The 23,346-nt window shown below is 44.9% G+C and overlaps 1 protein-coding gene across 1 annotated transcript in view; it reads right to left on the reverse strand.

Moving 5' to 3' along the window:
* FDX1 (ferredoxin 1) overlaps window positions 1–23,346 on the reverse strand; it is a 49,689-nt gene that overhangs the window by 7,020 nt on the left and 19,323 nt on the right. The window contains exons 2-3 of the mRNA XM_068264977.1: window positions 12,458–12,582; window positions 1,170–1,299 (exon numbers count right to left, since the gene is read on the reverse strand). Coding sequence (XP_068121078.1) covers window positions 1,170–1,299; window positions 12,458–12,582 — 255 coding nt within the window. The remainder of the gene's footprint in view (window positions 1–1,169; window positions 1,300–12,457; window positions 12,583–23,346) is intronic.

Raw genomic sequence — 23,346 nt, forward strand, 5'->3', positions numbered from 1 at the left:
CCCGATCACTGATTCCTCTCCCCCGCTGAAAAAGCGACAGCTTCTCTCGGAAGCAGTGCTTTTTCTGGCTGTCTCCTTCCAGATGCGTCACTCTAAGCGCGTGCTACGCTTAGAGTGACGTCATGTAAACAAACTCATGGCCGCCATCTTGTGGCCAAAAAGTAATACTACACCTGAAAAAAATAAAAAAAAATTAACACACATTTACATTATAAATCTATTGTTTACCTCCCACCCTCCCAAAACTACCCAAATAAAATGTTTACTATAAAAAAAAAAAAAAAAACATTACAATTAAAAAAAAACAACATGTAAATATTTACCTAAGGGTCTAAACTTTTTAAATATCAATGTAAAGATGAAATATTTCTATATTTTTTTTTTATTTTAAACTTGTAAATAGTGATAGATGCAAAATGGAAAAAATGCACCTTTATTTCCAAATAAAATATTGTCGCCATACATTGTGATAGGGACATAATTTTAATGGTGTAACAACCGGGACATATGGGCAAATACAATACATGAGTTTTAATTATGGAGGCATGTATTATTTTAAAACTATAATGGCTGAAAACTGAGAAATAATGAATTTTTCCATTTTTTTCTTATTCTTCCTGTTAAAATGCATTTACAGTAAAGTGGCTCTTAGCAAAATGTACCCCCCAAAGAAAGCCTAATTGCTGGCGGAAAAAACAAGATATAGATCAGTGCATTGTGATAAGTAGTGATAAAGTTATAGGCTAATGAATGGGAGGTGAACATTTCTCACGTGAAAACGACGGAACGCGAATGGGTTAAAGTCAGTTTCCACTAGCTGCAGATTTGCAGCGTTCCCACGCATGTGAGCTGCATGACGAAACACTGCCTATCTGTAGCACGGCTTGCCATGCCAATTACACTGCAGTGCGAATCTCGACGGCATGCTGCAGATTTATGCAACACGCAGCCGAATCCCTATAGCCACGCCTTGCACAGCTAGCGATTCCGGCTGCGGCCGGATCGGAAATGGACGCGGCCCCCCAGTGGAAATAGGCCTTTCCTGCACTCGCATGCATTTACCACCCAGTGTGAGAAGTTATTTTTAATTAATAAATGCAGTTACTTCATACTGAGGTCACAGGTACAATGCATTTCTGTTTTAATTGAAGAGCAGCAGATAAGATTACGTGTCAGTGAGTCCATAGGCGAGGTCTAGCATGTCCATCTCCTCATCAGTGACCGACTCCAACTTCTCAAATATGTTATCTTCAAAGATGAGGTGGCAGGTGGAGCAGGCCAGCGTCCCCTCACACGCACCTGGAAGGCAAACGGGGTCATTACAGCCTTCACAACAACACTGTCAGTTTATAATCAGTTTATGTAAAGGATTAGAGCACATGTCCATAAGGCCAAATCTTATCCTAAATAAATAAATTAATTAAAAAAAACAACAACACAGCTGCATGAAGTTTTGAGTCTTGGCTACAGAAGTCAGGAGATAAATGGGAGAAAGAAGAGCTTCGTAATTTTGACATCACTAGAGGCTGTAAAAAGGGGGGGGGGGGGGGGGGGAAGGTTTTTAAATAATATTTTCGTGATTCAGACAGAGTGGCAACTTGGTATAACTAGTTCTGCAAAACTTACATTTTCCCCAACAGCTGACAAACACACTTGAGGCCCAGAGCCCACTCCCAGTTTATTGACTGGACATGGAATAACCACACACCAATCAGATTGTGAATCATTAACTGGTATAAACAAGTTGAATTACAGAATCATGTTTTAAGCCGACTTGGTTAAAGTACACTTGAACTGAGAGAAATATAGTGGCTCCCATTGCAGAATAATTGCAAATCATGGCCAGATTGGCAATCTCCGCCGATGAACTGTAACGTGGCTGTTAACTGTTTACTTCACACTGCGAGGTAGAGAGACAGACAGGAACACAGAGCTTCAGCTGATATTTACACACATTTGAAGCTATATTTCTGCTTTCTATCATTATGAACAGATTCCAGTGACAGTATCAGAGCCAATGAAGAGTGTCTCTGTATGCTGGATGTTCTGGACACCGTACTCCATAGTAATGCTCACAGTGAGAACTGTTCTCTGTAAATGCCATTTTGTTGATAAAACATGAAAAGATGAAAAAAAAGCATTTTTATTACTATTTGCTAGTAATTACTAGAAAAATGTGGCATTTAGAATGTTAGCTAACTTTGATAGTTGTCCTTTAAAGTGTATTTGAACTGACATGCAACATCAGGAAAACTTGGGTAGGTATTGTTCGTTATTTATGGTGGTGCGCCCAATCTCAATGTTAAGCAGCTATGTCTGGTGTATTGGGGTTCCCAACCCCGAAGAAAGCATAAACATATCACAAAATATCCGACTGCGCTATAAAAATTCTTTATTCATTAAAAAAAAAAAAAAAAAAAATTATATATATATATATATATATATATATATATATATATATATATATATATGAGCTTCTATATAGATAGCAATTTTTGGCAGTGATGCTTTAAAAGTGTGATAGAATAGATGTGGAAATACAATAATTCCTTGCTTAAAAAAAATAAAATAATAATAATAATAATAATAATAATAATAAAAATATAAAAAAAAAAATCAAAAAAATTAAAAAAAAAAAATCAACTGAAAGTCCAAGGTATAGTGTCCTCCAAGGAATAGATTCATATTGGCCCTGTATTTCTAGTGCTGGGCTTTGCATGGCTGTATAACAGTTAGAGGTCAATCTTCATAGACGTTATGTTGCTAATAGATTACTAGTGAAAAACCTAGGATCAGAGTCCTCTTAAAGGTATGATCATAATGGCCCTTGATTACTTATCTCAAAGCTCCTGCACGGCTGTGTATCAGCTGAATCTCAATCCTCATAGGAGTAAAGTTGTTGCTGAATATTATTAAAGTATCCCAGAGCTAAGGGTCCCGTGTCCTGATTAAGGCTGCTTCCACACAGGGACGTTACAGGCGCACGTTAGTGCAGCCTGTAACGCTCCCCCAACGCACAGCAATGTAACACAAGTGGGCTGTTCACACTGCCCACGTTGCGTTACATGTAAAGCTGCACGTTGTAGTGAAAGTGCAGCATGCTGTGCGTTCTAGTGGCACTAGCCGCGTTAGACTGTTTGCACATGCTCAGTGGGGGGCGGAGAGGAGGCGGGAGATGCCGCTACAGTAGCCGCGCACATGGCTACTTAATATGCACTGCACTGGCGGCTGTTGATTGGCCGGAGGGACCATGTGATGCGGAGTGTCTCGCTCCGCATCACGTGGTCCCGCCGGCCAATCAGTGCCACCCTGGGAGATCTTATGCGGATAGAGCCGCCTAACGCGGCTCACTCTACCGTCCTCTCCCGCACCACCATGAGTTGCGTTAGGGGCAAGTTATGCGACCATAACGTCCCCTAAAACGCAACGTCTTGGTGTGTAAGAAGCCTAAAAGTTTCCGGTTCTCAAATTTAATATTGCAGTGATCAACTGTCCCAGGGCTGATGCCCTAGATATTCAAAACGTCTATGTGCATAGAATCCAATTCCTTATGTTGTAATTTCTTAACGCATCAATTCATGAAGTGATATATTAGGGGGTATGGTTACATGTAACACTTTGCTGCTAGTTAGAGGTCATCAAACAGCATTGACAGCATGTACTGGATGTATAGCAGGGGTACCCCTGAGCATATACAGCCATACAAAGCCCAGCACTAGAAATACATGGCCAATATGAATCTATTCCTTGAGCGGACTTAGAGAAGGATAGGTAGGCACTCAGTACAAACTACAGATGGGGAACAAGATGGCACGAGAAGCCTCCGAAGAAGCAAGGCTCACCCCATTGTGAAACAGCTGTAAGGCCGTGCACCCACTGGCGCCCACAGTCGCCTCTCCACCTTCAGCAGAGCACGATAAGTACCACCATCCCCACGGACATTGTCCCTGTGTGTGTTGTATGCAATATCCATTGTACACCTGCTGTTTTGCATTAAAGCTACAGTGCCAGACATTCTCTGTTCCTCTTTTCACAATCAATGAATCTATTCCTTGGAGGACACTAATCCTACCTATATAGGAGCTCCCTTTTATATATTTTTTTTTATTTTTTAATGAATAAAGAATTTTTATAGCGCAGTCTGATATTTTGTGATATATATTGGATAGGTATTGCACAAACCCTTCTTAGGCCCTGCCTACTTAGAAGCCAAGACCCTTTTATTTGGCTGATCAAGCATGTTGATAACGGGAAAGTACAGAATAGCTCAAGAGTTAAGTATTTCTTTATTTTGGAAGCTGAACGAACCAGATTATATGTCACCCTGCAATAGCTACGGTTAACACGTCAGAGTAGAAATGTAGCCCTTTTACCATACTGCCACTGGGACGCGAGCACATCCGCAGCGGCAGCTCCTACAACCACAGGGACGCCCGATCGTGCGGGTGATTGCGATGGTCCCAACAGGGGGATTGGTGGCAGGGGACAAAAAACAATCTTGTCTGCCAAAAATGATCACGGTTTTTGTTCAAAAACAGTGATCATTCTCAATTCGTACCGCCGCGCTGCCTCCCGCTCGCTGATTTCCGCCACCGATCGATAGATTAATGAATGGGAACATTGTTCCCATTCATTCATCTCCCTGCAGGCACCAATGGATGCCTGTGTCACGTCACTAGTTATGTAACACAACAAAACTTCCTATAGTGTACTTATTGTACGAGAATAGGATGTACTGCGCGAGGAGATCTTGTGGCCAAATGGTAGAATTACACCTACGCACAAAAGGAAATACATTTTTTTAACCTCCTTAGCGGTAATCCCGAGTCAGGCTCGAGGGAAATGCACAGCTCAGAGCGGTAATCCCGTGCCTGAGTGAGTTATATGCAGGAGCTGCAGCAGATCTCTCTGTATGTTTTTTTTTTTCCTTTTTTTCTTGTTTTAAGGGTATAAAAGCTTTTGGAGAAATTGCTCATCTTTTAGACCCTAAATCTGGAAATAATCATAAAGCTAGGGAGGTTAATATGGACGTCAATAGGGCATATTATTAATAAATTATGGGCTCGTGATTAGTGATGGATGTAAAACTGAAAAAATGCACCTTTATTTCAAAATAAAATATTGTCACCATTCATTGCACTGGGGATATAATTTAAAGTTGCAATAACTGGGACAAATGAAACGAAAACTGAGAAATAATAAATTTTTTCCATTTTTTCCTTATTATTGCTGTTAAATTGCATTTAGAATAAAATTACTCTTAGCCTAATGTACCACCCAAAGAAAGCCTAATTGGTGATGGAAAAAAACAAGAGATAGATCATTTTGTTGTGATAAGTAGTGATAAAGTTATTGAGGAATAATTGGGAGAAGTGCTGAAATGTGAAAATTCCTCTCGTCCATAAGGAGAAAACAACCCGCAGATCGAAATTGTTAAATTGAATATAAAGAACATGAGACACCAGTATAGAACAATACTATACACTATTGCAACTACAGTACATGTACAATTATCCTCTTAGCTTATTTTCAGTTCAGTTCACAGAGCTAATGTTATTTTAGTCCACTTTATTTTGTCAATTACAGGACATAGTAAAATAGCTCCCTGAATTAAATGAGAAAAACATACTTGAGATAAACAGTGTTTTGTGAATGGAGCCCATTGTTTGGCTGTTGTAAAACACCCTCACCATGCATAGTTGGTGGCAAACCACTATTATACCTTAAGTGGATTCGGTTGTTAGCATTGTGGTCTCGTGCCAGGCCAGCTATTCATAACAAAGGCTCTGTTCTGTCAGGGAGGAATGTGTAGAATCACTGGAGATCGGCATACGGCCGGCAATAGCATCGGGAAGAGTCGGGAGAGGTAGGTTACAGTTCAAGAATGTCCAGAGAGATGTCAGGACTGGTTTTCTGGATGATCGCAATGGACTTAAAGAGGAACCCCAGTGAAAATAATGTAATAAAAAAGTACATCATTTTTACAATAATCATGTATAAATGATTTAGTCAGTGATTGCCCGTTGTAAAATCTCCCTGATTTACATTATGACATTTATCCCATGGTGACATTTTTACTGCTGGTAGGTGATGTAGCTGCTGCTTGCTTTTTTGGCAGTTGGAAACAGCTGTAAACAGCAATTTCCCACAATGCATCAAGGTTCACAGACAGAAAACTGCCAGGACCATGGTCCTCAAGAGTTTCTTGTGGGGAGGGGTTTCACCACAATACAGAGCCCCCTGATATCAGTTTGTGAAAAGTAATAGATTTCTAATGTAAAAAGGGGGTATCAGCTACTGATTGGGATGAAGTTCAATTCTTGGTCAAGGTTTCTCTTTAAGTCTTTTCTCAACCCAACTTAGTAATTGTGTAACTATTTCACAATGTGAAATTCCATCAAGAGAACATACAGCTCTGGGCATCAAGTGAAATTAGATTTGGTTCCGCAGTAGCATAATGAGCACGCTCTGATTCGGTATCTATGCTGACCTGAGAGACATTTAAGAATTTAGGGCTGGTGCACAGCGAGCGGCTTCTTCAGCGTTTCTGCAGCCGCTTGCGGTTGCGGATACGCTTGGTCAATGTATCTCAATGGGGTGGTGCACACCAGAGCAGGAGGCGTTTTGCAGAAACGAAAAATGCCGGGGTGAGGCATTTTTTTGGATTGCGGGTGCGTTTCTGCCTCAATGTTAAGTATAGGAAAAACGCAAACCGCTCTGAAAAACGCCTGTTCAGAGCGGTTTTGCCGGCGTTTTTGTTACAGAAGCTGTTCAGTAACAGCTTTACTGTAACAATATATGAAATGTACTATACTGAAAACCGCTGCAGCAATCCGCAAAACGCTAGCAAAACGCCATAGAAAAATTAAAAAAAGCGTTTCAAAATCTGCTAGCATTTTGCGGATCTGCTAGCGGGTTTTGGTGTGCACCAGGCCTTAGAACTTATCAATTCTTGTCACGCTGCGTTCCCGACGGTGCGTGGAAAACAGCGTGTGCAATCACAAAAGCAGTGCGATTGCACTTGTAGTGGAAGAGAGTCCTAAACACTGCCTGTACAGGATTTCCAAACTTTCAACTTATAGGGAACCTGAAGTTACAGTCTGTTAAATTAAATGAGGCATTTAGAGCTTAGCAAGAGCTCTCCTAAACCAACACAGGCACCAGGACAATAAATTGCATCGAAAAATTAAATAAAAATTGAGAGGAATAGGTTGGTCTTCCTGGACCATCATGTTAGCAGAAAAGCATCTGACCGAGACGCTGGCCTGCTGGCTCACATGCCCGTCTGAACCAGCCCTCAGTTCACTGTCGACCAGCACTGTGGAGCGTGGGCGCCTCTCTCTAGTCACATAGAATGAGGATGCACCCATGCTCCACAAACAGTCATATCAAGGCACTTGCTTTTTATAACTAACCCGAGGAAGCAGGTAAGAGCCCATGAAATGCAGGTAGAGATCAGATTCAGCAGTTTGCTGGCCTGTAACTCCCAGAGATGCAGTTTTGAGACGAGGTCTATTTAAAAAGACAGTGAAGCAGGGATTCTTCGCCTCTTTATAGCTGGTCTTCATCGCAAAACGGACCATCAGCCCATCTATAAAATGCTGTGGGGTTTATTGGTAGTGTTTAACACCGCTGTGATGGGCAGCAATGTTTTGCTCCCTGCAGTTGGCTCTACATTGGTTTCAGTGGGCCATGTCATCTTACCCGGCTGGCCAATGAGAGAGAACGGGAGAGCTCCCGCAATTTTTGTACAGAGGCCAATCTAGCAATGTGGACCACATCTTTATAAAGGAGGTGGAGGCATTTTTATGCATTAAAGTGAAAACTGACAGTTTACAGTCTTAAAGTGAACCACAGACGAAGCACCCTCATGTATTTTACCATATATATCAGTGGGAACGTTAGAGAAAACACCTACCCTGCCCTCTGTTTCATCCTTCACTGCTCAGCCTGCTTGTTAACCGCCCTGATAAAATCGCCGACTGAGCATTCAGTCTGGCTTTGCTCAGGAATCATTATAGCTGAGTCATTATAGCAGAATCAGAAGAGGGCAGACTTGGGCTTGAAAAGATAGAGAAGACAGACTCCGCTATAATGATTCCTGAGCAAAGCCAGACTGAATGCTCAGTCAGGGATTTTATCAGGGCTGATAAGCAGGCTGAGCAGTGAAAGATGAAGCAGAGAGCAGGGTAGGTGTTTTCTCTTAAGTTCCCACTGATATATATGGTCAAATACATGAGGGTGCTTTGTCTCTGGTTCATTTTAACCCAATGGCAGCTTCAACCAAATGTTTGAAGTGCAGAAAGCAGTTATAGTTACCTGTTCCAGGCGGCTTCTCCTCTTTCTACACCAGCGGCTCTGAACTTTCGGCAGGTCTTCTGGGCCCTCAATCACATGATATGACATGTGATCGGGATCCAGGAGACCATGTCAGCGTTACAGCACCACATAGTGGTGGAAGAGGGATGATGGTAGAGATGGAAGAGACTCTACCATCACCCCTCTTCCACCACCGGATGACGCTGGAACGCTGACATGGTCTCCTGGTTCCCAATCACATTTCATATCATGTGATTGGAACCGAGAAGACATATTGGGAGTATGCTGCCGCGGTGGAGGAAGAAAAAGCCGATCCAGGATTGTATAAAAAGCTCCCTGCCGCCCACTCTACCCTGCCAGGCTGGGGAAGCCACACTTCCCTCTCGGGAGGAAAAACTTGGCCCAGCAGCCAAATAGAAGCAACAGAAACGTGCACAGCCGCCTGGACCCCACAGCCTTTTAACTGGGGTGCCAAGGTGTAATGTAATTGGTCCATTTTCAGAGGAGGAGTGAGAGAGGAAGGCGGTCACATTGAACCATAACACCACTTCAGCTCAGTCGCTGGGGTATAAAGAAAGAGCGGGGCCCAAAAAATGAGGCTTACTTTTATTAGAAAAGTGTGATCCCCTCTTCACCCACAGAATTGAAGTTTTACCCATAAACCTCGATTACTTTTCAACAAAGGCCAAGCAGCAGGATGAGCACAGGCTCACTTCACTCAGGACCTCCGACTAGCAGTTTTAGGTGGGGGATCCTGAAGTTGCAAGTTTACTCATTCTTTGTATTTCCTTCAGCATATTGCTTAGTTTTCCCTCTAACATAAAATATGTGAGTGAGTGAGCAGAGTTAGGGCACTACACAAGCAGATGGGGCACATAGTAATGCAACACTGACATCTAGTGTACGCATTGAAAAGTCTTAACAATATAGTGTATAGTACACAATAGCTCAAGGGGAAAAAGAAAGCCAGTAATATTGCACATCCCACCCAAGCTATACCAAGTGATCTTGTGAATCTGGAGGGTTGTGATGCCCACAAACACAGGCAATGTTTTTTAAAGGACAACTGAAGTGAGAAGAATATGGAGGATGACATGAATTTCCTTTTAAAGAGGAACTCCAGTGAAAATAAAAAAAGGTGCATCATTTTTACAATAATTATGTGTACATGATTTAGTCAGTGTTTGCCCGTTGCAAAATCTTTCCTCTCCCTGATTTACATTCTGACATTTATGGTCCTCACAGTTTCCTGTGGGAGGGGTTTCACCACGATATCAGCCATACAGAGCCCCCCGATGATCAGTTTGTGAAAAAGAAAAAGATTTCTCATGTAAAAGGGGGTATCAGCTACTGATTGGGATGAATTTCAATTCTTGGTCACGGTTTCTCTTTATAGGATACCTTAGCATTCAAAACAGGGAAAGCGGGCATGTTTTCGCAAGCGATCTTGATGCCCACTGCTCTCCCGTTCTTCTCCGTTATGCTGTAATCGCCTCCCGAAGTCACTTCTTTGCCTCCTGAAGTTCAGCGATCGCTTGCTAAAAATGCCCGCTCCATCCCCCCCCCCTCCCCCCCCCCCCCCCCCCGTTTCAATCTAAGGTATCCTTTAAACAATAAACAAACAATCTTGTCAGATCTGACAATAATGTCAGAAACATCTGATCTTCTGCATGCTTGTTCGGGTCTATGGCTGAATGTATTAAAGGCAGAGGATCAGCAGTACAGCCAAACACATCCACTCTGTCCTGCCAGCCATTACCAGTAATTCACTCACGCAGGCCATACACACTTGACCCGATCCTTCCAATTGCAGCTTATCCTAAAACAAAAAACAAGAAAGCTTGTTGGACCGATTCTAGCCCAAATATCAGGTTACCATACTATACTATACTATCCCAGCTGTATTTTAATGCTCTCAATCTTGTGGAAATAGGATCTTCCTCCCCTTCCCATAATTCATCTTCAAGAGCCCGCAACATTTCACCTATCCAAGACGCCAAAGTGGGGACATCCTTCGCTTTCCAGTTCCTGATAATGATCCTTCAAGCAAGTGAGTACCTCACACGTAGGGCCTATTTCCACTGGGAGCCGCGGTCATTTCCAATTCAGCCACGGCTCCCATTCTGCTGCGTAGCCGCAGCCCGAATCTCTAGCCAAGAAATCTGCAGCATGCCACCCAGATTCACACTGAAGTGCGATCTGGACGGCAGGCCACCACAAAGATAGGCAACATTTCCCTGTGCAGCTCGCAAGCGGGGAAACGCTGAAAATCTGGATGTAGTGGAAATGGGCTTTTACTCAAACCCAGGGCCAGTCCTTGCTACAATGGGGCCCTGGGGCAAAGTTAACTTGGGGGGGGGTCTGATGCCCCCCCCCCTCCAACAAAATCTCCCTCAGGTTCCTGCGCCGGCTGCAATGCCTGGTCCAGTCCTCACCCCATCACACAATAGGTGTCCTTCATATGCCCCCCCCCCCCCCTTTACTGAGTAAACAGACCGCATTCCCGCTCTCATGGGTCACCATAGCTGGAGGGGAGGGGGGCACCCGGGGGGGGTTCCCACAGGCTTGGGGCAACTGCCCCCTTTACCTCTATGGAAGCGCCAGCTCTGCTCAGAACAGTGGGCCTCCACTCCTCATATCGCCATAACTGCTAGTTTAAAGCTCAATTTTGTGGAGAGTTTTACATTTATTCTGCAGAAGGTTTCTACTTCTGACCAAAATTGTTGGATCAACGACCAATCCCACATGTGAGTAAGGGTGCCCTCTGCTGAAATACATTCCTGGTAATTGGCTTCTGTTGACCTTATCTTGGCCAAGCGTAAGTGGGAAAGGTACCATCCCACAAGTACGGTAGCTAATATATCATCTTTACTTCTTACTTTGTATAGCGCCACGGAATATGTTGGCGCTTTCTAAATCAATAATAATAATATCATCAGTTTTCATGAATGGTTAGCTATTCCCCAAATATTTTGGACCTCCCAATTCAAAAGTACATTTTATAAATATGTGTAAACATGAATTTACTTTTTTTGTGATAGTGGTCTTTTAATTTGTGGGAGGATGTAGGCTAGGCCCTAGGTTCTCAACGTGTGGTACGTGTAACCCAGGGGGTACTTCTGATGGTTTCAGGGGGTACTCAGGCTTGATCTATACTTAACCAAGAATAACAAATTAACAGTTTTTTCAGAAAATTATAAAGCTTATTTAAAACACAACCAAATTAGTGTTTTAGCTAATTAAAAGCAATAATGAATGCTTGGAAATTGTTTAGAACCAATTATGTATTACGATTACATATATATTTATCAAGGGGTACTTTTGATAATGTTTACTATGCTAGGGGGTACTTGGTGTGCACTGGGTTTTAAAAGGGGTACATACCTCGGGAGGGGGAAGCCTCTGGATCCTAATGAGGCTCCGCCCATCGTCCTAAGCTTCAGGGATCCAGCGCTGGCAGCTCCCAAAAAAATCTGCCAACAACGTGTGCAGGCGTGGTAGCCCCTGCACTGCGTGGCAATACTTACCTACCCGGATCCTATGCAGACGCAGTAGCGGCTTTCCTATGGGCTCCGACTAAAACAGCCAAGCCTGATCGGGTCCGCTACTGCGCAGGAGCGCAGATCATAAATACTGACGTGTGCTATTCGGTGCTGCAGGCGCGGGATCGCCGAGGCTTAGGAGGACGGGGGAAGGCCTCTTTAGGATCCATAGGTTTCCCCCTCCCGAGGTAAGTACCCCCCAGTACATCCGTACTGGGCATGTGCAAGTATGGTCTGAGCATGCCCGGTAGAAGCGTTTATGCACAGGATTTTGTGCTTACCTCTACTGGGCATGCATGGACCTTTCTCACAGCTCACATGCATATGCTCCCGGGCCAAAAGGTAAAGAGGAGCCCAACGCTGGATCGGTGGGCTGAAGAAGGATCGAGGTGCCCATGGACTATCCAGAGGATTCCCACTAATGAGGCATGCATGTAACTTTTATACTTTATTGTGGTCCAGGATGGCTTTAAAATAAAAATGTAGCTGCGTGGGAATGCTTCCACTCATCCTAAATGAAGCACCCATAATGGCCCACTTCAGGGCAGTGTGACCTGTACAACGTAAATTCTCTCTAGCAGACAATATGGACTTACCAAAGCCATCAATGTCTAGTTTCTTCTCTACTACGAGGTCCAGGAGAGACTGTCCGACCTGCCCCTCCGCTACTATCGGGTCTCCATCCCGGTTAATAAACTTCACCGTCACCTTTTCCTCTGAGCTGCAGGAGGGTAGAAACACAAAAAAGGATAACATGATAAATCAAATATATTCCTGAGTAATTAAAACCGATTACAGATTTATTTGGTACATCCTATCAGTCATAAATTTACAGATTCATCAAACTTTAAAGGGAACCCGAGGGTAAAACAAAAAAGACAAACAAAGTGTACCAGAGACGAGCGCTGTAACAGATTTTTACTTACCCGGGGCTTCCTCCAGCCCCATAAGCACGGACGTGTCCCTTGCCGTCCTCCCGCAGTCCTTAACCGGCAATCAGCTTTGGTATTCGGCTCAGTGATATCAGTACGGGGCCTTCTGCGCATGCCCGGACCTTCTGCGCAAGCGCAGAAGACCCCGGCTGACGTCACGGAGTCAGACTAGGCTCAACCGAGCAGAATACCGGAGCTGATCGCAGCTTAATGAGGCACACAGGAGGACGGGGAGGGATGCATCCGTGCTTATGGGGCTGGAGGAAGCCCCGGGTAAGTAAAAATCTGTTACAGCGCTCGTCTCTGGGTCACTTTAAAGAGTACCGGAGTCGAAGATCAGGTGCACAAAATCAGATACTTCCCTAAAGAGAGGGAAGCCTCAGGATCCTATTGAGGCTTCCCTCCCTGTTGTGTTCTTCCCCATTGCTGAGCGTGGAGCCCCAGAAGATTAACAACATGCATTGTTGCTAATCCTAGTGGGGCTGCACAGCTCTTCCTGCTCCAGCATGGCCACGCAATAGCCAACCCAGCCCGCCTGTGCATGCGCATCAAGCCGGAGCTGCAGGCTCAGTGGTACTGCACATGCATGGCTACTGTGCGGACCCGCTTCCGGAACAAGAGCTGCACGGCCCCCAATGTGAAGGGGGGGAGGGGCCTCGCTCTGCAATGGGGAGATTTACAGCATCGACGAAAGCCTACATAGGATCCTGAGGCTTTTAAGGTATCTATCTGGTTTTGATCCCGAGTCTCTTTAAAAGGAAGAAGAGTGCTCTGGTTGCTGAAGAGGTTTCCCACGTCATCCTCCCCACTCACTGGGGCTCTTTGGAGGAAGATCCAGGCCATGCACCTCCTCAGGCACGAGTACGCCTGCACAGTAGAGTGGAACCTCCTGTCCTATACCTGAAGAGGAGCGCTGCCCCGATCTTCAAGTTGACAAATCCTAGTCAGATTTCTTTGGCAAGGTCCACGCTCAGCAACAGGAAACTGGAGGACGGCGTGAGAAGCCTCTATAAGATCCAAAGGCTTCACTATTTGCCTCAGGTACACTTAGAAGGAAACCTATATTATGAGATGCTCTCCCGAAAGGTGTGTACACACCAGTGATGCAGGTCGCCCATCGGGGGACCCGATCGCTAGGCTGGTCAGTACAAACATGTCAGCTGTGTAGCCGAAGATGTGTTCTGTTGCTATGCGGAGGGCTGAATCGCTGTGTGATCTCACATGGGGGGGGGGTGTGAGAGTAGCATGGACAATAGGATCACCCGTCGCTGGGGGTGAGTTGATCTGCGGGGCAGACCGCTGGTGCATCGTGGGTCGGGGTTCGCAAGCATCCATTCACATGCTTGATTATCGGCTGAGGCAGTGATCAGCAGCCTCAGCCAACTTTAATCTAACTTGCCCAATCTCCATGCTCCCCTCCAGTGACTAAGCATTACTTTGTACTCATACCGTGCTGCATAATCTGGTCTTTCTTGTATTCAGGTAATGTCATTTTGCTGTATGTCACCCCTAAATATTGTATGTAACCTAAACTAATGTCCAGCGCTGCGTAATATGTTGGCGCTTTATAAATACAATAAATAAATAAGCATGTGTACGAGGCTTAAAAGGTGGTCATGCAAATGGTACATTAAAAAGATTAGATTTTACTGCAATTCAATTAAAACAATTGGCTGTACAGAAAGATGTAAGGTGTTTTTTTTCCTTTAAATTAAAGCAAGAAATCTGATTGAATTTCCTGTCTTGTTTTTTTTTCCAATAAAACGGAAGATTGGGGTGGTGGAAATGTCTATACTATTTGTATGAAAATTAAATGGTGTAGGTAGGATTAACCCCCTTGCCGTTACAATTCTGGCGGCAAGGGGGCAGCACAGCACTTTTTTAAAAAAAAAAAATTTAAATCATGTAGCGAGCCCAGGGCTCGCTACATGATAGCCGTTGACAAGCGGCATCTCCCTATCCACTCCGATCGCCTTCGGCGATCAGAGTAAGCAGGAAATCCCATTCAGAACGGGATTTCCTGCTGGGCTTCCCCGGTCAGTGACGTCATGGACGTCGGGACGTCAGAGGGAATCCCGATCCACCCCTCAGTGTTGCCTGGCACTGATTGGCCAGGCTGCGCAAGGGGTCTGGAGGGAGGGGGGGGCACGGCGGATAGCGGCGAATCGCCGGAGAGCGGCGGCGATTGCGTACCACACGCAGCTAGCAAAGTGCTAGCTGCATGTAGGGAAAAAAAAAAATTTGAAAAATCGGCCCGGCGGGGCCTGAGAAATCCTCCTACGCAGGTTACCCCGAGCTGAGCTTGGGATAACCGGCAAGGAGGTTAAAGGATAACTGTAGTGAGAGGGATATGGAGGCTGCTATATTTATTTCCTTTTAAGCAATACCAGTTGCCTGGCAGCCCTGATGGTCTATTTGCCTAAAGAAGTGTCTGAATCACACCAGAAACAAGCATGCAGCTAATCTTGTCATATCTGTCTAAATTTGTCAGAAACACCTGATCTGCTGCATGCTTGTTCAGGGCCTATGGCTGAAAGTATTAGAGGCAGAGGATTAGCTGAATAGCCAGGCAACTGGTATTGCTTAAAAGGAAATAAATATGGCAGCCTCCATATCCCTCTCACTACAGTTATCCTTTAAGCAAGACCAGACATTTTGCCATCCACAAGCAATCGGAATAGGACTGCAGGGGGCTGCTAGTGGAAAACAGCCCTAAGAACAGAGAAGACAGAAGAGAGTTGATCCTGCAATGCTTGAGAGTTTGTTTTGTTCTTTACATTTCAACAGAGGCCTAATGTTTGTAAACGTATTCCGGGCCACAGCCAAGTATATGTGAGGAAGGATGAAAGATCAGGGAGTTAAAATGTGTGCTACTGTACACGTACCTACAGCAATCATTCTTTTTTTATGCATTCATTTAAAGTAAACCAGAGATGAAACACCCTCATGTATTTTACCATATATATCAGTGGAAACAGAGAAAACACCTACCCTGCTTTCTGTTTCATTCTGCACAGCACAGCTTGCTTCTAATGAGCCCTGATAAAATCTCCGACTGAGCATTCAGTCTGGCTTTGCTCAGGAATATTTATAGTTCAGTCTGTGTTCCCTCAGGTCTTTTCAAGTCCAAGCCTGACCCCTGCTGGCTCTGCTCAGGAATCATAGCTGAGTCATAGCAACACCAGACTGAATGCTCAGTCGGGGATTTTATCAGGGCTGATCAGAAACAAGCTGTGCAGTGCAGAATGAAACAGAAAGCAGGGTAGGTGTTTTCTCTAATGTTCCCACTGATCTATATGGTAAAATACATGAGGGTGCTTCGTCTATTTCACTTTAAAGAGACTCTGTATTAAAAAAAAAAAATAGTCCCCGGGGGAGGAGGCAGCCTTAGGGTCCCAATGAGGCTTCCCCATCCCCTGTAGCTTCATTGAATCCAGCGCTGGCTCCCGCAATCCTCCCCCGACAAGAATGGATTTATTTACCCCTTCGGGATCCTGCGCAGGCGCAGTAGCGGTTCTTTGTTTGGGTTAGGCGGAAATAGTCGAGCAAGATCTTAGCCGCTCTACTGCGCAGGCGCAAAAGGACTCGCACCTGCGCAGTAGAGCGGATAAATCGGGTTCGGCTATTTCCACATTAAGTGGTAGCGCGCCCAGGCTATGCATATGCATAATTTAGTTAGTGTTAGGTCCCCTCCCATGGAGGAAAGACTTCTTCGACAGTGGGAGGGACGAGTACCTAACAAATTGCATGCAAGCTGTTAGTGGAAACTAACATCCTCCAAGTGGTAGACAGGTTAGATGTGTGCTCATTGTGTATTTGTATCCCATGAGTGGGGTCTGCACTTTTTTGCAGGTAAGCATTCATCTGTTTTTAAGTAGCGCTGTTCATTTCTTTGCTATATTTCCACATTAACCCCGAAAGAAGAGCGGCCAGTGCGCCTGCGCTGAATCGCGGAAGGTAAATATTTACACACTTCGGGGGGCTGCAGCAAGAGATTGCCGGGAAGCAGACAGAGTTGAGATCCTGTGTTTGCAAGTTAGCTGCTCTGCTGAGGCAGCCAGCTGACTCAGAGATCAAATTACAACTTGTGATTGGACACAGATGAGGGGGAATTAGACAGGCTAAACTCTGTAAATACATACAGGGTGCATTTCTCTCTGTTTTCCTCCTGTCCTTTGCAAGAGTTCAGTTAAAAACAAAAAATAAAAAAAATGATTTCCTGGTTCAGAAACACTAATCCACTAACTTCACAGCATTCTTCTCTTTGTCACCCACATGAGGGTTTGCAAATTGTTGTCACGTAACAGCTGACGGTTTTTAAAAAGATCCAGGGAAGGTTTATCTGGATCGGTTACATTCTCCAACAATTGTAAACTGATCCATATATACCTTCCTATGTTATAAACTTAGTACAGGGCGGATTAGGAAGTCCAAGATCAAAATGGAACGCAAACTGGGCTGTAGAAATAACGTAAGATGGGGCGACTTGGAGGCCAACCGGCTGGCTATCTCCTCTTGCAGCATTAAGGTCTCAGCATCAAGTCTCACCACAACACTATCTTTCTCGAGTTTGTATGTTCTCCCTGTGACTCGGTGGGCTTGGGCCCTGCATGCTGGTTTCCTCCCATACAGGCAGTCCCCTACTTACAAACAGGTTAAATTCTGGGAGTTTGCTTGCAAGTTGAAGTTCGTTGCGCAGTCGCAAAATGCTCCCAGTGATGGGAGGGTGTGTGCGCGGCCAGGCCATGCATGTGCAGAGCAGCCAGACTGACATGCCTGAAGCCTTCCTAATGGGAAGGACTGCGGACAAAACAGAACCACCCAGGAGGATAGCGAGGAAACCCATGGAGTTCATGGGGCTGGAGAAAGGCACAAGCAAGAATAAATTCTTCTATATACTTTGTCTCAGGGTTCTTTTAAAGTGGACCCCGCGCTCGTGCACGCCACCGCCCGCTCAGAGATCAATGAACGGGAAAAAAACGTTCCCGTTCGTTGATCCAAGCCCCCGCAATGATTAGCTGCTTCTACGAGAAGCAGCGCGATCATTGTGGGGGAAAAAAATAATGCCTCATAACACTCGTAACACGTACTTCCGGACGCTTGCAGGACGCATAAACAAAATGTTACCGTGGCAATCTTGTGGCCAAATGGTAAAACTACACTTTTTCATTCATTCACTTTTTCATTCATTCACTTTTTTTGCATTTTTCATATACAAATACATTAGTTATACACTAAAAATTAACTCATTACCTCCCACACTCCCCAAATTTTTTTTTTTGTAATAAAAAAAAAATAATAATATTAAAAAAAATATACATAAATAGTTAACTTAGGGACTGAAATTTTTAAATATTTATGTCAAAATGGTATAACACTGTTACTTTATAAACTATGGGCTTGTAATTAGGGATGGACGCAGAACTGAATAAAATGCACCTTTATTTCCAAATAAAATATTGGCGCCAAACATTGTGATAGGGACATAATTTAAACGGTTTTATAACCGGACAAATGGGCAAATAAATTTCATGGGTTTTAATTACAGTAGCATGCATTATTTAAAAACTATAAAGGCCGAAAACTGAAAAATAATAAATTTTTTCTCACATTTTTTCCTATTTTCCCAATAAAACACATTTAGAATAAAATAATTCTTGGCATAATGTCCCAACTAAAGCCTAATTGGTGGCGGAAAAAAACAAGATATAGTTCATTTCATTGTGATATAAGTAATGATAACGTTATAGACGAATGAATGGAAGGAACGCTGAAAGGTGAAAATTGCTCTGGTGCTCAAGGGGTAAAACCTCTCAGTGGTGAAGTGGTTAAGAGACATTGATGGCAGAGTGCATTGTTCACCTCCTTACCTGCTAGCCGCCGGCCGCTTTATCACATGCTGCAATGTCGTTTGGCCTACATAGCAACATGGCTGCCTGCCCAACTTCCTGTACCCTCTTAAAGGACAACTGAAGTGAGAAGAATATGGAGGCTAGGCTTGAACGATTTTAGGAAAAAAGATTGAATCGCACGATTTCTGTCAGAAATTGTGATTTCGATTTTATGCACGATTTTTTTCAAATCAAGCTTTATCGCTAAATTCACATTGTGCACAGTAACAATTGCAAACATGCACCGATGTTTATAGCCAATGATCATAAAATCTTGTCACACAAATACTGCTTGTAATGTTTTCAACCTTCTGTTAGAAAACTACTTACACCAGCCACAGCCATAGCCATAGCACAAGATGTAAACCTGAATTGATGGCAGGAGGAGTGAGCCGCACGAGATTGAGAGCCTGTTGGCGGAGTCTGCTATCCTCCCAGCCAATGACATGGAGCTGGGAGGAGTGAGCCAATTAAGAGCCTGCGGGCGGAGTCTGCTATCCTCCCAGCCAATGACATGAAGGAGCTGGGAGGAGTGAGGCAATTGAGAGCCTGCGGGCGGAGTCTGCTATCCTTCCAGCCAATGACATGAAGGAGCTGGGAGGAGTGAGCCAATTAAGAGCCTGCAGGCGGAGTCTGCTGTCTGCTGCCCGCTCCGCTGATAGGCTGCTGTGCACAGGGGGAGAGAGTGAGCCGCCTCAATCGCCGCGAGTAACGCCCGCTGACCCGCCGCTGGACGTAGCGGCGAGCTGCGCACAGCGGGAGAGAGCACTGATATACTTCCCACAGAGGGGATCAAAATCGCCACCATGACGATCACGGAATCGCCGTTTCCGTGATCGCGATTTCGATCCTGAAACGATTTATCGTTCAGGCCTAATGGAGGCTGCCATATTGGTTTCCTTTTAAACAATACCAGTTGCCTGGCAGCCCTGCTGGTGTATTTGACATCAACAGTGTCTGAATCAGGGCTGTGGAGTCGGTACAAAAATACTCAAACTCCTCAGGTTAGTATTCCACCGACTCAGACTCCTAAACTCAGACTCCTCTAATTTGTGTATTACAATCTTATTGATTTAAAGTATGTAACATAAAATGCATCTCTTAACTGCCAACGCTTAGGAATTTAAAAGACAACTGAGCTGAGAGGGATATGGAGGCTGCTAAATGTATTCCCTTTTAAACAATACCAGTTACCTGGCTGTTTGGCTGATCTTCTGCCTCTAATACTTTTAGTCATAGACTGAGGCCTCTTTCACATCATACACGCTTCCGTGCGCAGTTGGAAGCGCGTATGATGTGGTAACATGCAAGAACGGCAGAAGGGTATAGACAGCCCTGCTGCTGTTCACATCAAATGCGCTGCGCAGCAGTACAGTGCGCTTGCGTACTGCTGCATGCATTCTGCCCGCAAGCGCAGAGCTGACCCATTCACTGTCAATGGATGGGATCAGCAGTGCAGCGGGTAGCAGCACAGATGGCGTGCGACCGTATGCATTGCGTTCCGATCTCATGGCCATCTGCGCTGCATAGATGTGAAGGGGGGTTAAAACTAGTCCTTAGTGAGAGTACTTGTAGAAGGTACAGACCGGAACAAACAACATCTATCAGGCCCTAGGCAATGTGACTGTGGGTACATGTAAGAGTGATGTGCAGGTACTCTGCAGGGGAATGAGGAGATTCTTCTTCTATTACACATTCTTCATGCACAATCTGAACCAGGTTTATGGGTGACAGACAACACCTCTGTGTTCAATGTGCACAACATTCTCAGGGGATTCCCTGCAGCTCTGTGGGGAGTGCATATTTAGAGTATAGTACTACTGTATAACAAAGTAAACCTGAGGCAGATTAAAGTTTTATACATACCTGGGGCTTCCTCCAGCCCCCTTCAGACTAATCAGTCCCTCGCTGTCCTCCTCCGCCACCTGGATCATCTGCTAGAAGTCCAGGTACTTGAGCCAGTCTGGCGTAGTGCGCAGGCACACACTCTGCTTCTGGGAGAGTACTACACCTGCACAGCACTATTGTGCAGGTGCAGAACGCTCCTGCCTGTGGAAGTCGCATGCGGCCAGACTGCGCTGACTGGCTGAATTACTGGGACTCATAGCAGAAGATCCTGGTGGCGGAGGAGGACAGCGAGGGACTGGTTGGGCTGGCGGAAGCCCCAGGTATGTATAAAACGTTTCTTTTCATCCGTCTCAGGTACCCTTTAATTTGTAGTCACCAAACTTTAACATATCAAATTATTTGATTTCATGAGCAAAAGGAGTGCATACATTTGCATAAACCAGCATCAACGCAGGATTATTTCCATCTCATTGACCATCTCTATTAGTGACACGGCTACACATCAGGCTTTAATCTTACAGCATAGAAGTTATTTAGTATATATAAGAGATTCCTGTGTAGACATTATATATACAGTCACAATCAGATCTGTATATCGGACTTTAAAAATACGAGGACTGCTTTATTGAAGCAGCACAAGTAACAATTTTTTGATTGGTTTATTTCATGTTTGTGGGCCAAGCAGAGCTATTACTGTATATATACATTATATGTGAGGACTTATCTGAGAAATAGAACATTTTATCATAGGTCTCTTTTTTAATTACAGTTTAAATTCATTAGGAGTCTGAGTCAGTGCATTTTTCCCTGACTCCAGGTACCCAAAATTGCTCCGACTCCACGACTCCGACTCCACAGCCCTGGTCTGAATAACACCAGAAACAAACATGCAGCTAATCTTATCACATCTGACAATAATGTCAGGAACACCTGATCTGCTGCATGCTTGTTCAGGGGCTATGGCTAAAAGTATTAGAGACAGAGGATCAGCAGGACAGCCAGGCAACTGGTATAGCTTAAAATGAAATAAATAATGCAGCCTCCATATTACTTTCACTTCAGGTGTCCTACTTGCTCAGTCAACATCAACACGTGCAGATTTGTCTCATCATTCGAGCCGCTGATGTGGCTCGATTGATAAGTTCCGACAGGTCCAATCTCGCCGCGGCCGATTCCCCGCGAGCGGACAATAGCGGGGAATTGAGCGGAAGATAAGCGGCGCCGGCGGGGACGAGCGGGTATCGAATCCGACTGAAAGTTAGTGGGCACCGTTAGGTAAGGGGGAGCTGTGTCACCGACACTGTAATCAGATTTGATTAGAGCATACATGTCGAAATCCGGCCCGCGGGGCAAATCTGGCCCACAGAGCCATTAAATGTGGCCTTCAAGTGGTTTCCCCACTTTGCATTTGGCCCACTGTAGGCCACCAGGGAAGCTATATTGGAGGTGAAGCCCTAGAACACTAGGGAGGCCATATGGGGGAGATGGGCAAAATGATTAAACACTATGGAACTGTATAGGGGAGGGTGGGGGGCCATTTGACCCCTCGTAACTTTATAAAGGTGGCCAGTAGACATGGAGGTTGGCCTGTGACTTTGTCCCAGTGTACAATTTCGGCCCCCTTTGTATTCGAGTTTGACACCCTTGGATTAGAGAGAGATTTGTCTCTTGGTCAAATCTGCCCATCGTCGCTAGATGTATGGCTACCTTTAAAGTGGGTCCTTGGCAAAACAGAGCTATGTTCAAAGATTCTAGTGAGGCAATACAGGAGAGTTTATCATAATATTTCTACTGAATATTTCATTTTGCAACAAAGCGAATCTACAGTGATTTTTCACAGTATAAACTGCTTCTATAGGTATGTAGCTTTAATGCAGACATAGCACTCAACGTAATAATTTTTTTTTTTTTTTTTTTTCTCCCAACAGTTAGAAATACAGGGAAAAAACACAATGTTTAAAACAGACAGATCAATTACAAGTTATGCGTTGCTTAAAGCCATTCATAGCAAACAATTGTATGTTCCTGGATTTATTTAAAGAGACTGCGAGCTCACCCAAAAAAAGAAAGTTGTACTCACCAGGGGCTTTCTCCAGCCCAGTGCTGGTTGGGAGGTCCCACGCCGGCGTCCTGGCTCCTCTCCTCCTTCCCGCTCCGGAATGGCTGACAGGCCGCGGCCCGGGCGACACTCGGCAGAGTGTCGGGCTGCAGCTTCCGCGTATGACGCGGCTGACGTCACACGCCGGCCGCCTCGCGTCATCACGGCGGCCGGCGTGAAAGTACTGCGCATGCGCGATTAAAGCTCGCATGCGCAGTACTTTCACGCCGGCCGCCGTGATGACGCGAGGCGGCCGGCGTGTGACGTAATCCGCGTCATACGCGGAAGGAGCAGCCCGACACTCTGCCGAGTGTCGCCCGGGCTGCGGCCTGTCAGCCATTCCGGAGCGGGGAGAAGGAGAAGAGCCAGGACGCCGTCGTGGGACCTCCCGACCAGCACTGGGCTGGAGAAAGCCCCAGGTGAGTACAACTTTCTTTTTTTTTATGAGCTCGGAGTCACTTTAAGTGTCAAAACCTTTATCCCCCATATCTCCTCCCTCCCCTCCCCTCTTCTGTCATCTCGGGGAACCTTCCCTCAATTATATAGTCACCTACGTTATGTCCAATCGACCCAAGGACCCCTGCAAGTGCTCCGTGAGGTACCATTTTGTGTGTTTAAAATGTTCCATTAAGGCTCTGATCTCAATGTCTGTATAGGATATAAGAATAAAGCTTTTCCATTTTTTGAAGAAACCGGCTGTTTTCTTATCTTTGTGT

Source organism: Hyperolius riggenbachi, chromosome 2 (assembly GCF_040937935.1).
Source record: "Hyperolius riggenbachi isolate aHypRig1 chromosome 2, aHypRig1.pri, whole genome shotgun sequence".
Lineage (NCBI taxonomy): Eukaryota > Metazoa > Chordata > Amphibia > Anura > Hyperoliidae > Hyperolius > Hyperolius riggenbachi.